The following is a 13,900-nucleotide window of genomic DNA, read 5'->3' as shown; positions in this document are numbered from 1 at the left end:
GAGTATCTACATTTTCTATATTGAAAGTTGTCATAGAGAAGTCTAAGGCCAGACAATTTTTTTCCTTTAATTTGTGCACTGCTGAAAAAAGAACTTTTTTTTTACTTATATTTAAATCCAATAGTATACTTTCATACTGACCATTTCAGGAAAATTTTTCCTGGTACACAGTATGCCCTTTTAATACTGATGGCAAAATCTATATTAGGACCTCACTGAATTATAGCTTTAAATATTTGTTTAGTTACATTGTCTGCTTTTCTTATTTGGAAACTCCATTTATGCAATTTTTGGAATTTCTGTGCCTTCTGTATCAATCATTTTCTCTTTAATCCTTCTGAACTCTCATATATTCATCCACACACATTATTTGCTTTGTTTTCACTTTTATCTTCCGTGTATCTTACTATGCTATCCACAGAGTTTCTCTTCCTTGAGTGTCCTCCAATTCCATTTTTGTGTGACAGTTTTTTCCACCAATTTTTTTCAAAATTTTCTTAGCTCATGATTCAAGATTTCAGTGATATTCTACCAGTTCTTTCAACTTCTTGAAATTCTGTTTAGTAGCTGCCCTTTCTCAGAAGCAATTCATTTATTTCTTACTTTTTTAACTTATGGTAAAGTTTTTAATCAAACTTATTGTGTACTCCATAGCAGTATTTTCCAGTGACTGTTCTTCATGTACTGGTTAGTTTTGTTTATCTTTTCCACATTTCTACATTTTAAAATGTGTTTTCTTGACAATTTTTACGAAGTTTCATATAGGGTTAGAATCCTTTATTAATTATTCCCAGTCAATTTCCTTTACTTAACCAAAGTTAAATGAGTGATCATTATCTCTTCTTGTTAATGGTGCATATGCTCTCACTCCCAGTATTCTATCACCTAGTACACTTAGAGTTCCTCGGATGCACATTACTCTTTTCTACAATCCTGGTTTTGTTGAACTATTCCATATATATATATATATATATATATATATATATATATATATATATATATATATAATATATATATAAATATATATAATATCTCTGTTCTCTCTTACTTAACCACTGATTTGGTACCAAAATGAAAATAATATCTACTCTTCTAGACTATTTAGCATGTTAGAGATGTTTTATCTGAATGTTGTGCAGTTTTCATCAGTGTTATCGATAAACTCTTGGTAAATCAAAATACCAAAAAAATTTAGCAATTCTAAAGTTCTGAGAGGAACCCCACCTATCATTACTAAACGGCAGTACTACTTTCTTGGGCTCATTTGTATAGAAAATGGATTTATACAAGACTATTCATGCACAGGACAACATAGTATGAAAAATACTCATTATATCAGCAGGTGATTTTTAAAAGCATCTAAATTCTGGACTTTGGGTGAAAGAAGAGATATTATCGGATCTTCAAATCACAGTAAGCCTCAACGTTAGAAAAGAATACAGACAGACATTAAATACTGACTTAGCATGTGAGCAAAAGAGCAGCTCTCAGGGAGACCTCAATTTCCCTGTGTCAAGAGAGTTTTCTTTAAAATCATATCCCTATGTGTTTTATTTTATTTGATGAAATATTTTATTATATCCTTAAAAGAACAATATTTTCTTTCCAGTAGGCCAATAGGAATAAACCATATTACTTAAATGTGATTTTGTTCTATAAACTACTATTAAAAAACCATTCTTTCATAAAATATTTTTACAACTTTTACCACAAGAAGTTATTATTTTCCATTGTAAGATCATTCCAGTCAAATTCATGTGTTACAAACCTAGTAGAAATACAGTTTCAGTAGATATTTCTACAATTCATTGTGAAAAACATCAACTTACTTGTGACCTAAATGCTTCAGAAAGTATCCCAGAACCTTCAGAGCTTGAACCCAAATACTTTCACTTTTAGAGGCCAATAATTTGTAGATTACCCTAAAATATATACAAATAAATATTTTGAGCACTTACAAATATTAAAAATATAAGCACTGTATACTTTACAAATAAACTATAAATATATAAAACATAAAAGACCTCTCAGGTTTTTAAATTCTTTGAAAAAGTTGGAAATAAGCACATTAATTTTCTTTAAATTTGGACTTCAAATACATCCTCAAAAGGACAGTGTGATTGGTTGTTCATAAGTATTGCCTCCCAGCACACTAAACAACACTTTCAATTTTAAGATCCATGCTTAGTTAAGCCACATTTCCTCTTCTATTTGAATTTCCCCTGACATTCGTACTTAATGACCTTTTTTCTTGGTTATGGCTAAAGGGACCATGGGTACCTACCTGCCGAATTATTTTTCTTTTCTGAGAATCTGGAATGAGTTCTGAGAAACAATATCTAGTCTTTGTTGGGCTCTTGAATTAGGAAATGATTTAAAAGAGAAACTAGAGGACAGCCTTGTTTTGTTCACAAAGGTGAGTCTATATACAGAAGGAATAAAGCAGCTATACAGGAAGTCGCAGAAGAAGCAAACTTGTTTCCTCATAAATTTCCAATTCTTGGTTCCTGCCCTAATGTGTTTCTACAATAAACTAACACATGACCTAACTTACACAGTCACTTCAAATCCTATATAACAGCAGGGTCATATTCATTATAATACTTATATGTACTTCAAAAATTTTATCTCATTTTTTTCAAAAAATAAAAACAAATATTTTTTCTATAAGGTAGAAGGGGGCAATAATAACTACATTCTTTTGCAACTAATTCTACAATTTAAGAAGGTTCTCTGAGGGTGGCAGTGGTGACCTTATAAAATTAGGGTGTGCTTTATTCTATTAAATATCTTTGTAAAACTTAAAATGCCATTTTATATTTTGAAGTGAAGTAATATAGGCTGAACACAAAGACAGGTAAGAGAAGATGCAGTATGATTTTCCTGTCATTTCAGTGACATTAACAGAGGGGAACAAATAACTGAAAGTTAATGACATCTATTTTACGTTTAACAGTAACTTAGACTTTAAAAAATAAAATAATACGTTGTTGATAATACTTTTTTAAAATTATACTACTGAAGAATACATTATGAGAAGAAGTAAACTCTACAGTGATTATTTCCTTCAGAAGATAGTTTTTTGCAAAAGCCTCAAGTTCTTAAATGAATATAAATTTACACTGAAGTATATTTTCAGAACTTTTAAGGACCAACAACAGTAATGAAAAAAAGACAAATATGACAATAGAAAAATTATACATGTCAAAAAAAGAAATATTCAGGAAATCATAACAAACAATATTCAACAGCAAAAATAATCTTGAAAACCAAAGTTTCAAACCTCACAGCATAAAAATACGACTATACTCAGATATGTAACCAGAAACTGCCACAGAATTCATATTCTCTAGGAATAACTGAGTTAAAGGGGTAAAAAGGTATAAGATCCACCTTAGATCAACAGAAATTATGATTTAATATTCGAAATATGAAATCATCTAAGGCCATCAGACATCTGTGCTACATAGGATTTTTTTCACAACCAGACAAGTATTTCTTACAAAAACAAAGATAAAGTATGAATAGGAAATTTACTGACAAATCAGTTAATGACTGTTTACTTACAATATAAGACAGGAGAATCCTAATTCATTTGCTCCAGCTTACTATATTCAGCCAGAAAATGATCTAAACTATGTGAAAAAAGAAATTGTCTATTCTTTTCTCTAAAGATTTTCAGATATAAAAATATTACATTTTTTTACGTTCAGTTCAGTATCACCACAAGGTCTTCCTTAAGTCCAGTTAAAATATTACCAGAATTAAATTAAGTTCATTCTTTATGTTCATTTCTTAGCATGTTTGAATTATAATTAATCAAAAATTTCCCCATACATAACTGTCACCCTTTAGTACCTATTTTCTAGGATACAGAATTTAAAATTTTATATCTAATAAGCCTATTTTTTCCATATTCTAAACCAGAGCCGACACTCTCTACATTCTTTTTAAGTGGAAAAACTAAAGTAGCACATTTTCCATGTTTGTGATTGTTTTGAACACACTCGTAACAATGTGACATGTTCGGCTGGTGTCAACCATGAGCAACAAGGCCTTTGCACTTATTGTGCTCAATCAATCTTTTCATATTATACATTTAAGATACTATTTCAGTCCTCTAAAGAGCTTACCAAATAGCACTCTCCCTTGTAAGATCATTATTTCCAGTGTGTCAAAGGAAAGCAGAATTCTATTTTTGCATTTCACCATATTAACCAATCGAAGGTTGGTGTCATTCATGAGGGTAATGAGTATATTTTCAATTGATTTCTTAATTAATCAGTTAATATAATAAAAAAAGCAGGTACTAGGATCTAAGTTCAAGGATACTAAGTGTTCAATCTAAATATAATTTAAGGAGAATGAGTGTAATTGTTTGTATTATATTATTAGGTTGAACCATATGAAATTGCCTTTATTTGGTAAACTCACTTAAGTTTCAGCAATTTCATACAGTTCAACCTCACAATAAAATACATTTGTAGTTGTTAATAATTAAATGTACAATCCTCTTATTTAAATAGATTAGCAACCCAATGGGTTGTAAACTCAAAGGTAAGAGTGGTGTCACAAGTTAGATATCCACATAGAAATAAAGTGATTGCTTCTCTGATTTGAAAAGAAAGTCCTTCAAGACTAGAAAGTTGTTATTTGCTGATATAAATGGCCAAGTAAAAGAAGCACTAATAAAGTCCCTTGACATTTACTAATATATTATTTCCAAACTCTTTTTATAACCTGTGGAAGTTCACTGAGGTACACATGGCATAACCTAGATTTCTTATTTATTCAAATAACTCAGACTCCAGAAAAATAATAAGGGAGACTCCTTAAGGGGCTAGGTTTTAGGTTTAAGTTAATAAGAATACTAACCAAGAAACTATGTTTTACTTATCTACATAATTACTTTACAATCACCATAAGTAAAGTTAGTTTTCAAATTCTTTTGGTTTTGGCTTCTTGTTCCAAAATATTTCATCTCCATCATTCCCATCACACTGCCACTGTCCTAGCTCGTCATCTCTAACACTGATGAATAAAATAATCTCTCTACTGATCTTGCTACATCAGTTTTATCTGTCTCCAACTCATTTTCCGCACTGATTGTAAATCTAGCAAAATGGAAATCTGAGCAAATCAGTTTTGCATTCAAAATTCTTTCGTTTTCATCACCAATAAAATAAAATCTGAACCTCTTACCATTATATGGATCTTTCAAACCTGGCCACTATCTAGCTCTTGAGCCTAAACTCACAGACTTTTCTTGAGCTCTCTTTTGTCGAAATATACCATGCTCTCCCATCTTCTTGACAAAATATTTGCTCTTCCCACTGCTTAAAATGTCTTTACTACAGCAACAACAATATAATTACTCTTCTTGAGACCCGAGACCCATTTTCTATACACTTCATCAGTTTTCTTGAGTATTAGAAGATTAATAACAGCTTTCTCCATCTATTCCCTTCTTATGTGTAAGATTTTGCTATATACACTCAAAAGTTAATTGAATAGGGATTATTCTGGGAAGCACAACTGTACTCAATTAAAGCCTACTAATAATACTAATATTATAATCATACCTTATTCCATTTCTTTGATCAAACGCTGGTATCATTGAGGCTGGGTGTTCTGACATTAAAGCCACTAGTAACTGTAACACATCATGAATATTTTCATCCTGCATAATAAGGATCATCAATACTTATTTAGTTATAAATGTTTTCTAATGCATTGAATAAAATTATTAAAATAGAAGACCCAGACCATGTCCTACCTCATGCATTGTAAGCAGGTAATTTAATATACTCTGAAGTTCATCTTCCTTGACCCCTCGATCCTAATTTTTTAAAAAATTAATTAATTTAAATCTAAAATTAAAACTTTAATTAAAGACAGCCATCAAAATGATCATTTTAAAATAAAATATGGACAACTTAAAAGCAGTGATGCTTTAATTAAAATATGTAGATACTTCATAATTCATAGGCTATATTATTTCAAGTTAAATAAGTAAATATTTAGAAAATTGTACCTATTCTTCTGAAGTTGCTAATATTTGACTGACTTCACTATAAAAAATTATATTTTGATCGTCTAAATATATTAATATTACTATTTTCTAATCATGTATTCTTTTTTAAAATAATGCAAATTACCATAAAACTTTACAATATTAATTGCTGTGTATTTTACCTTTATTTTCTATTTATCTTAACCTTTTAAAAATCCTAATGTGATAAAACATATGTCTTCTCAAACAGGAACACAGATCATTTTCGAAAATGAAATCTTCATGCTCAATTTTTATGTATATGTTCCTTGTCCATTTCTGCTACACCCCTTAGGATAGAGGACCTCAAAGAATATTAACACAAAGTGAAGTTCAACAAAAGTTAATACTAAGATTTACACAGTATTGAAAACAATTCATGAATTAAAGGTTGTAAAACTAATTTTACAATAATGATTTAAACTCTGCCAAAACATTCTTTTCATCTAATATACTGTAATTTTGAATTACATAAAACTGTTTTACCTTTAATATAAGCTGTTTCAGGAAAAGTAACATAAATGCCCGTAGTGATATAATTTCTTTTTGTGATGGCCGGGGACCATCTAGAATAAAACAGAAAATAAAAAGAGAAAAAACAAACAATAAAACCCCTCATTATTATTACTTAATAATAAGCTTAATGCAATTATGTCATGATATTATGGAATACTTTAAGTTATATTCATTATAATTATCATATTTCTTAGTATTAATTCTCTACAATTTCAATAATAGAGAATATAAATATTATTTTTGGATTTTTGGCAATTTCAAATTTTTTACTAAATGCCAGATTTGGGGGAAAGAATTACTTTTTAAAAATTATATTACTATTCATTGATAAATAAATAATATCAAGTCTTTACATGGATACATTTCCCTACTTTTATTAACTTAATAGGTTCCCTTTTCCCCCTCAAATCCAAGTTTTCCCAATATTTCTTCCACCTTCTTCTTACCTGTCTATGTTTAAAATCATTCTCCATTTTCATCCGCACATTATAGAACAAACCATAGAAAAGTGACACTCTATATAATTATTTGTTTTGAAGCTTTTTTCTTCCATGTCACTTATATACACAAAATACATATTATGATGACACTCAATAAATTCTTATGAGTCAATAAATGAAAGTAAGCATGAACAGTTACCGTGTACATATCATTTCCAATAGAACACCTAAATTTCAAAGTAACTAAGTGCAAATATTTAATTACCAATAAAAATGAGAATATGCCATGATATATATATAAAATATATAATATGCAGTAATGAAATTATACCTTTAAGAAACATAGCTAGAACCATGAAAGTCCTTAAACATCAAGCCTTACTTGAAGCAACCCGGATTTATATAGCTTCTGTATAAGTTTTAATCTATAATCCTTTTATGTATAATTTATAGCATCCACTTATTCACTCCACAAATATTTATGTGTAGATTATTACACATCAAAACAAATTATCCCTTAAACAATCCATTTCATCTACTCCTGGGAAAGAAATCTCTTTCCCATTTCTACATTTGTTGCCCTACTCCTGCCAATAGTGTACAAAGTACTCTTTCCCTCCTTACCAAAACTTGCTATTATTTTTGTTTTTTAAATATTTTCATTGTGAAATACAGTACACATACAAAAGACATACATTTACAACTTAATTATTATAAAATGAACACCTGTATAACCACTTTTTAGGTCAAGAAACTGAACACTGACAGCAGCTTGGCAGAGAAACCTATCAACCCTTGGTGTGTAGGTAAAGGAGCTGCGCAGAGTGGAGGGTGAGGTCCTGATTTATATCATATGCAGATTTCTGATTTCTGTTGTGTAAATAAATACTCCCTCCATGACTGATTTCAAGTTCACGCCACCAATGGTTTGACAACCAGCTCATCAAATATCTAATAATTGGCGGTGGCACCAGCCTGCTCCAGCATACAATAAAGCCTCACCCTACCCAGCTCTCAGCTCTGAGCCACACTCCCCTTCCTGATCACATCCCCTACTCCATCTCCGTAGAGAGAGCACCATTATTTTAGTAATAATTTCCTTACGTTTATTTATAATTTGGCCACCACTTAATGAAATTGGACAAGTGTTATACTATCTTTGTGCATAAGTGTTTTTTATTGTTAGGATGAGGACAAAAGCTCTTCGTCATAGGATATTTTGTGAGGATTAAATGGATCAACATATGTAAAGGAATTAGAATAGTAACTGGTCCATTTTAATTGTAAGCACTCAGTATACTTACTACTGTCATATATTGATATTACACAATGTAAATAACAAAGCAGTAAAGCACAGTAAAAAATAATAAAGACTCAAGAAAAGAAAAGGTATAATAAACATAAAATTGAAGATGGGGTTATTTCTACGCCTGGAAATGGGACAAATGTCTGACCAAGGATAGATATATACAGGCTTATGGTAATATTCTATTCCTTAAGCTTGGTGATACTCATACGAGGTTCATTATATTTACAAGGCACAGGGACCTGCAGAAGCAGCAGAGGCCAAGGAGACACAAGGGGCTGGAAAGAGCCAAGGAGGCAACTAAGTCTGGCAGGATCTTCAGGGTCAGGGTGAGGAGACAACAGAGGCCAGTAGTATGGTCAGTGGTAAAGAAACAATAGGGGCCAAGGAGGTGAAAAGGACCATTTTAAGTCAGAACCGAAGATGGTCAGAGCCAACTGGCAATGTCAAAGCTGAGAAGGTGATGGTGTGTGGGTAAGAATGTGGGTTTCATAAAGTAGAATAAGTAAATATATTAAAAATATTAAAGATAATGGGAGCCAGATTTCTCAATATTGAAGGAAGAAAGTTGTAAAAATAATCAATTTGAGGCTAGACTGACCCATGTGGTTTCGGATTGGGATTGAAGATACTTGTGTGAACTCATGGTTATTAATACAGATAGATCAGTTTAGATGTATGCATATACATATATATGTATTTGCATTTAAGCTTATATTTCCTAGATCTGTCCAACAAGAATGCCTAGAAGCAATGACACCCAAAGAGCAATAAACACAATAAGCACACCTATCACCCAGATCTTGGTTTCTTAAAACCATATCTACAAAACAAACCAGGGCTTCTGAGATAAGGAAAATAAAAGATGAACCAAAAATATCCTACACCAGAAAGCAAGGAAGTACAAAAAAATTATGGACGTTTGTCATAAAGACCCAAGACTCATGTGAAGGGGCTCCTATTGGCCAAATCTGGTACAACTTGAACATCAAAATAAATAAGGATACAACTCAGGGGATAGCCTCTACACTAAATCCATGCAGCCACTGTTTTTTCTTTAAGTTTCACTGGAACAAACCACAGCCATTCACTTACGTACTGTCTGTGGCTGTTTTTGCAATACAGTGCAGAGCTGACCACTTGTAGTAGAGATCTATGGCTCCCTAAGCCTAAAATATTTACTGCCTGGCCCTTCGCAGAGAAAGTGTGCCAACTGTTGATATAACACCAAATTAAACAGGAATCCATGAAATTTACACTGACACTAAGAAATGAACAAATAAATTAGTAAATGGAGGAGAAAAACAACTTCTTCCTTACCGTAGAATTCAAACTAATAAATATCTCAGAAAATGTTGCCATTTGGCAGCCATCACAGTAAAGATCAATTCTGACAAGAGTCATCAATGAACTAAAACCAGTGGGCAAAAGTTTGCTGAAGAACAGGATGTTTATGTAGTCTCAATGTATTTCTCCACCAAATACTTAAGATTACAGAGGAGAAAGTGGAATTTTACAGTAAAGAACCCTGGCAGACACCAAAAGTTAACATCACTTGTAAAATAATAGGACAACTCAACATCATGTGCCTCTTGTAATGATAACATTGAGACAGCATTGTTATGACTTCTGTGTGATTCCTTCTAAAAATGAAAAACCTAAATCATCATGAGCAAATATCAAATAAATGCAGATTAAAGGACATTCTAAAAAATTGTCTGTATTCTTCAAAAATGTCAAGGCCATGGAAGACAAGGAAATACTAAAATAACTATTCTAATCGAAGAATATTACGGTGACAAGGCAACTAAATGTCATGCATGATCCTCGACTGTGATTCAGGGAAGGAAGAAAGACTTTTTTTTCTAGAATGGATATTATTGGGATAATGGGTTAAATTTGAATGGGAGCTTTGTATGAGATGATAGTATTGTATTAGTGTTAATTACCTGATTTTAATGGTTGCTCTTCATTAACTCAAGAGAGTGCCCTTACCTTTTAGGAAATAAATATTAAAGTATTTAGGAGAAATAGGGCATCATACCTATAATTTATTCTCAATTTATTCAGAAAAAAATGCATATGTTTATGTACATGTTTATATTTACATAGAAATAAAATGGTAAAGTCTAAATGGTAAAATATAAAATATCGGGAAATATGGTGGGGGTATATAAGAATTCTTTGTACAATTCTTGCAACTTTTCTGTAAATTAGAAATTAATTTTTTGAAGCAGATGTAAATATGTGTGAACATATGATTTGTCTAGAGTAGAGAAAACTCAGAGTGTAATCGTAAAAACTAGGGCTCTGAGTCAGGCAGACGTGATTCAAATTTTAGTTCTGTTACTTTGTAACAACTTTCAGTTTCCTAAAATGCAAAATGGGAGTGATATTAACAATGTAGTTATATATAGATATAGCCCTATATGTATGTGTAAATATGTCTATATATATATATATATATATATATATATATATATAAATATATATATATATATATAAATACATTACATGTAAATGATTAAACAAGATTAACATGTAGGGTGCTTAGCACAGATTCTAACTCATGTTAAGTATTCAGTTAATTTTAGGCATTCTTAAGTCTAAAAGCAATGGGAAAAAACCATAAATGACAGAATATAAACCCGAGTGTGAATAACACAATTTTAAAAGCCCGTCAGTAAAATGAAAGACAATGTAAGCTAATAAATGAATATTAGAATAGTAAAATGTCATTTTACCCTATCAAAAAGATTTTTAAAAAATGGTAATTGCTATTATGAGTATGCCGAGAAAAAAGCACACTAACATACCACTGGTGAAACTGTAAGCTAGTACAACACTTCTGAAAAAATTCACAATATTTATCAGGATACCCTTTCTCAGTAACTGTAAACAAATCAAAGATGGAGGGGAATAATTATATACAAAGAAATAGATCACTGCATTATTTATAGGATCAAAACTCTGGAAACACGTAAGTGGTGTATCCTCTTAGATTATTATGTAGATCCAAGAAAAAGAAAAGAAAATCTGAATTCTGTAAAAGAGTTAATATATTTCACATATTTATGCAATGAGAAATAGTGGAAGATCACACACCCAATTTGTAACAGTAATTACTCCTGGGGTTTGGGTTATGAACAATTTTTTTCTTCTATATTATTTTATTTTCTATAATGAGCATATAATTAGGAAAATCGGCAATATTTTTAAAACAACACAATGCACTGAAGAATTAAATTAGTTTCTACTTAACTTAGAACAAAGAATGAAGTTTGGGGAAAAAATACAAAGGAAGGCAACAATCTCAAATTGTTTAAACGACTATTAGAACACACTGGCCATGAGCGATATCATTCATCTGTTTTTAATATTATGATTATATCACAACAACCATATAGGCTAAAAGGTACAATATTATTTATTTTCACCTGTCTTTATTCCAAAAACTTAATACGAAAGCTATAAGCTTCTTCTTAATCACAAATAATTCTCAATATACCAGTCTACTACACAAGAAAGACAATAGCTCAGTGTTAATTTCATAAGCATGCACATATGTTCACTATAATAGTACTTAGGATATAGAACAATCATAGTACAGACAAGGTAGAAGTATTGTACTTACCTAAACCTTTGGGTGCAATGCCACTACTGTCGGCAGGATTAATGACCCAGTAGTAATATTTTAGTGTATGCATTAGCTGTAATACTGTTCCTACTCTGCGTATGGTGGTGTAAATGGTAGCAGTTCCAATAAATTCAGCAGACAAATAAGTGTATAGGGAAAGCTGAACCTAGTACAGAATATTAACAAAGCATTAAAATAAATTTAAAATGCCTCAAGTGTTTATATTATAAATATACATTCTATTCTAATTCAAACGTAAATCATTAAAGGCCAAGAAAGAACCATTTATTATGAGGTGAAATATAACTATTTATTAAGTGTTATTTATATTATAAAAAGAAAATAATCTGGAATCAACACATCCTAATAAAATTTTACTAAAGGTAATCTAATAGTTATTAATAATAAAATAATTTTAAATGATTCAATAATTCCATTGAAATTATCCAATAGGAAGATTAAATTATTTAAAAGGCCAACTAGACTAAAGCCCTTAATCAAAATACACTGCAGCACTTCAAAGGAACAGAACCTAACATCAGCCAGCTATATCATATTTGTAAAAAAATATATATTGTTGTCATAGATCCTAAAAGTTCATGTAATTTCAAATTTTCTTACCTATTGCCACATTATCAGAATCTAGCATGTAAGTATACAGATGGCAAGTTTAAACACCATGTTTAAAGAGTGAACAAACTTCAGGTCTGAGTTTTAGCACAATAATTAAAATGACAAACCATAATAAAAATTAGAACTTTAAAGTTAAGTGGGAGATTTGAAAATTATATAATGCAGCTCAAATTCATGAAAATGTCCCTCATTATTGATTTCTACTAGAATATAAGGAGGCTAAATTTAGGTATGCAAAATAATAAAAATTTTATGTTTATATCTAAAAAAATTTTATGTATAAATTTCTTTTAAAAAATATTTTTACATAACATGATAAAAACTCTATGTTCACAATACAAGGAATTTTCCAGTCACAATGATGACAATTATCATGATATAATTAGTTACCTGCTATTTTTTCTTTTCCTAGTCTTAATAATCAGTGTGCCAGATTCTCTTTCTTGGAAAGGTATGAATCACATCTAATGACTTCAGAATGCAGTCATTACATCAAGCCTAATTTTTTTATCTTTTTAGTGTTGATTTTCAAGACTTCCTTGTACATTCTGAATGTTATTGTTATTTTCTCCAACTTTTTATTTTGAAAATTTTCAAACAAAAAAGTTATGTAACTATCATAATAGATTTACCAGCTGTTAGTATTTTTCCACATCTGCTTTATAGCTATTACATTACAGATATAGATGTATAAATATATTTTGACTAATGTTTGAAAGGAAGTTGCTGACACTCAGACACTTCACCACTAAATACTTCAAAGTAAATCTCCTAAGAATAAGGACATTCTCCTACAGAGAGCATAATACAATTCCTCCACTCAGTAAATTTAACATTTATGCAATACTAATATCTAATTTTCAGTTCATATTCAATGTTTTCCTCTTGCCTCGATAATTTTTGACATTGTAAAAAAACCTCCTAATCTATCATCTATTTATTGACATTGTCTCTGAAGATCATTTAACAAAATTTTTAATTTTGATATCATCAAATGCACTAATTTTCCCCCTAAAAAGAGACGTTTTGAAGGTCTTACTTAAGAACTTTTTGGCTATCCCCAAACTGCAAAGATATCTTTCAACGATTTCTCCTATTAGCTTTATAGTTTACCTCTCAAATTTAGGTCTTAAAACTAAGTGCGTTTCACCTTTGTATAGGGTAAGAAGTACAGCTTCAACAATTTCTAAGCAACCATTACTACTATCTAGTTCCAGAACTTTCTCATCACCCCATAAGAAAAAAAAATTTTAACTACAGTTTCATTTATTTTAATATTTACTATTTTGATTTCTAATACTACCTAACATAACTGC

The 13,900-nt window shown here is 30.5% G+C and overlaps 1 protein-coding gene across 8 annotated transcripts in view; it reads right to left on the bottom strand.

Moving 5' to 3' along the window:
* The window catches only part of NBEA (neurobeachin), a 608,086-nt gene that overhangs the window by 460,090 nt on the left and 134,096 nt on the right, over nt 1–13,900 (bottom strand). For all 8 annotated transcript variants that reach the window (XM_082365247.1, XM_082365248.1, XM_082365251.1 and 5 more), the window contains 5 exons: nt 11,949–12,117; nt 6,539–6,618; nt 5,777–5,839; nt 5,583–5,680; nt 1,830–1,922 (listed from right to left, as the gene is read on the bottom strand). In XM_082365247.1, coding sequence (XP_082221373.1) covers nt 1,830–1,922; nt 5,583–5,680; nt 5,777–5,839; nt 6,539–6,618; nt 11,949–12,117 — 503 coding nt within the window. The remainder of the gene's footprint in view (nt 1–1,829; nt 1,923–5,582; nt 5,681–5,776; nt 5,840–6,538; nt 6,619–11,948; nt 12,118–13,900) is intronic.

This window comes from Balaenoptera borealis (assembly GCF_965194805.1).
Source record: "Balaenoptera borealis genome assembly, chromosome: 18".
Classification (NCBI taxonomy): Eukaryota; Metazoa; Chordata; class Mammalia; order Artiodactyla; family Balaenopteridae; genus Balaenoptera; species Balaenoptera borealis.
The sequence above is the reverse complement of the archived record's forward strand: the minus strand, read 5'-3'. Positions and strand labels throughout refer to the sequence as shown.